The sequence below is a fragment of the Thermobia domestica genome, chromosome 5 (genome assembly GCF_964235325.1).
Source record: "Thermobia domestica chromosome 5, izTheDome1.hap1.1, whole genome shotgun sequence".
Classification (NCBI taxonomy): Eukaryota; Metazoa; Arthropoda; class Insecta; order Zygentoma; family Lepismatidae; genus Thermobia; species Thermobia domestica.
The window spans coordinates 203,628,348-203,631,628 of NC_137458.1; the positions used below are offsets into that span (position 1 = coordinate 203,628,348).

Below are 3,281 nucleotides of genomic sequence, written 5' to 3' on the forward strand. Positions count from 1 at the left end.
CAGTTCACTTGACGAAAAATGGAAGTTTGTCAGCTCCTAAATAATCATATAGCGTTTATCAATGAAATTAACTGGATATTACCTTGAGTTAGTTAGAATTCCCGTCCTTTTATCGCAGATATGTAGAAGGAGAAATCACGAGCTGCGCCTCGTAATGTGTCTTCGATTATTATAATAACATTGCGCCGAAAACGACAAGGGTTGGAAAATTCCACCAATCAGGACGAAACCTTTATCCGCGGAAATTACAAAACAAATAGAAATTTGGCAAATCCAGATATAACCGGATCTGAAAGTGACTATGGACTAGTGAGAGGGGGGAGGGAAAGATTAGGTACCTGACTGAATTCTACATTGGTCTGAAATTAATAAAATTTATATCCAATGACGGAATTATTTTTTGGTATGACGTCGGCCTGATAAACCTTATTACTATTCAACTTGTATATGCGAAAATGGGATTTACACTTAATCAAAATATAAATAAATATATTATTCAGTTAAAATATGATTACTAACGAAACCTTTCGATTCATTACATTTAATTTGAAGTAAGGAGAATAAATAAATTGTGTAATTAAACCGAAATCGAAGTAAAGAAAATACTAGGTACAGGGTGCGTAAAAAAAGTTGCCATTACTTTCAACTGTAATGGTACATTACAAAGTGAAGCTGAATGTTTGCAAATTATGAGCTCGAAAGGTTCGAGTTTATTCTGAGCTTAATCATATGGTATGACATTTTATTTGCTGTGAATGCTGTAAGCAAAACTGCAATCAGCTGACATGCAGCTCGATGTGGCAATACAGCAAATCAAAGGCCTTGTTACTTTCTTGAGAAAGTACCGGGAAACCGGATTCTCCGATCGCAGCAAAGGAAATTGCGTCCAAAATGAACGTAGCTCAGAAATTCAAGGAACGAAGAGTCAGATGCAAGAAAAAACAATTCGATTATGAGGGTAACGACGAAGAAACATCTTCGCCGGAGGAGTCCTTCAGAACAGGATATTTCTTATGGATAATGGATCAAGCACTTACCTCAATAGAAAAAATATTCGAACAACTGGAAGAGTATGCTTCAATCTTTGGATTTCTATACAACTTGAAGGGTTTGCGGTCATTGAACGACGATTATTTGTTAAAGTGCTGCATGGATTTGGACAACATGTTACGCGCAGAAGATTCACGCGATTTGGACGGAATTGACTTGTGCGCAGAATTGAAGATTTTTCGAGAAATGCTTCCTGATAACATCAATGCCGCCCAAGAGTGTCTTCAGTACGTTTGGCCCATTCGAGATTCATTTCCCAACATCGTTATTGCATACAGAATTATGTTGACAATTCCTGTGACAGTTTCCAACGCGGAAAGAAGCTTTTCGAAGTTGAAACTTATCAAAAACTATCTACGATCAACAAAGTCGCAAAGCAGATTGTGCGGTTTAGCTATTTTGTCCATCGAAAAGGAAGTTGCCTCAACAATGGACTACGAGGACCTTATCAACGATTTTGCGTCTGTGACCGTCTGTGACCGTCAAAGCAGCTGCTTCGTAAGTCAGTGATTAGGGATGCGCACGAGTCGAGACATGTCTCGAATCTCGACTCGACTCGACTCGAATTCGAGTCGAGACAAACGTTGTAAAATTCGAGACGAGTCGAGACAAACGTATTTCTCGACTCGAATTTTCGAGTCGAGACACGAGTCGATTCGAGACAGCTCATAAAAATCTCGACTCGACTCGAATGTCTCGAAAATCTTTCTATAATTTTTAATATTATTTTTAAGAAAGTACTCATTTAGAAACACTCGGCACGAGAATTTCGGAAACATCAGGACTTGTCAGGTGTTCGAGGAGTGCTGTGGTGGGTGTCTCCAACAAGTGGTGAAACCAAGGGGAAATGACGTTCAAACGTCGAGGTGTTGGGCGCCCCCAATCTCATTACATATGTCGGACGTTGTAGGCTGAGCAGACTGGTAAAACAGGACAGGCAGCAAACTGCGTCGGAACTAACATCAGAGTTTAATGCTGGGCCAAGTACAAGTGTGTCTTACCTAGTGTTGTAAAATTTCCGGGAATTTTGACCCTATTGGTTAAAAACGGTTTTTTTCGATTTCTTTCCGGAAAAATTGGAAACATTGAAAAAAATAAAAAAATGTTTGTATTAGGTTAATTTTACTAATAATGATATCCTTATTTTTTTTCAAACGCGTGAAAAATATAAGTTCAAAAATTTCAATATTGTGAATATTAAAATATAGCACTCGAAAATAAAACTATTCCAATTATTATCTGTATTAAAATACTAGATTTACACATATATGTTTGTCCCGACAGAAAAGTTTATATGTTTGTCTCCAGTCCTTTCGCCAATGAGATATTGAACCCGCAAGTGCTAGAAACCTGCCATTTTCATTGGTCGATTCCAAATTTTGAGTAAATTGTCCAGTTCTAATGAATATTTAAAAGACATGGCCATTAGTTCTTTATTAAACTTTTAGGGATACACTGGAAGTACTGATTTTTTTTTAAAGTAAAGCTTCATACCCTACGAGTTATATATTCCAACATCACATAGATGTATATACAGGGAGTTGTATATCACTCAAGTGTTTGTTTTATGGCCAAATGATAAGAAAACGAAGGATAACCATTTCTCCAGTCTCCAGGATTTTCATTCTTTAGAGAGTTTTTTTTAATGAACTACGTATATAACTGACATAATTAATTGTGTATGTAATTTATTTACTTATTACATAATCCATGCAAAAAGAAAGAAAACACTGGTCATATATGAATTAGAAATTCCAACCACAAGTCGGCTCAAATCTTGGAAACAGTGCGAGATATTGAAAAAAAATAGTCGAAAAAATTTCCCCTTTATGATATCCCTTGCCGATTTTTATGAATGCTTTCTTCACTTGTATCTGTAAAAGGACATATAGAGATATGAGGAATGACAAGGAGATCCATGCTCATATGTGAATGATGCGCTGTATAGAGAGCGCAGGTTCAGCTAGTTGAAAATTAATAGTTTGCACATGTCCTTTATTCGTGGATGTGCATTAATTACAGAAGTTACACTTACATACAGTTACATGCATTAATTACAGTTACATACAAGCCTACCAACATGAAGTGTTCTGTTGCAACAAATAGGTCTCTTGAATAAAACTGAGTTCTCAATATGCTCTTTGTTCTGGTGAAGTTTTGTTAATTTTAACCAAATTACTTCTTAAGAGAAAGAGCAGTAGGCAAATTTCACTAAAACTGATGCACTAAAA

The 3,281-nt window shown here is 36.4% G+C and overlaps 1 protein-coding gene across 1 annotated transcript; it reads left to right on the plus strand.

The window, feature by feature from the left end:
- The first annotated feature begins 891 nt into the window (after positions 1-891).
- On the plus strand, positions 892-1,560 carry LOC145685370 (uncharacterized). Its single transcript, XM_081757758.1, has one exon. It carries the CDS (start codon positions 892-894, stop codon positions 1,558-1,560), a length of 669 nt encoding a protein of 222 aa, XP_081613884.1.
- Positions 1,561-3,281: the final 1,721 nt, after the last annotated feature.

What these genes read in the sequence shown, in the direction of transcription:
- LOC145685370 (XM_081757758.1), top strand. Translation starts at nt 892, where the DNA reads ATGAACGTAGCTCAGAAATTCAAGGAACGAAGAGTCAGATGCAAGAAA.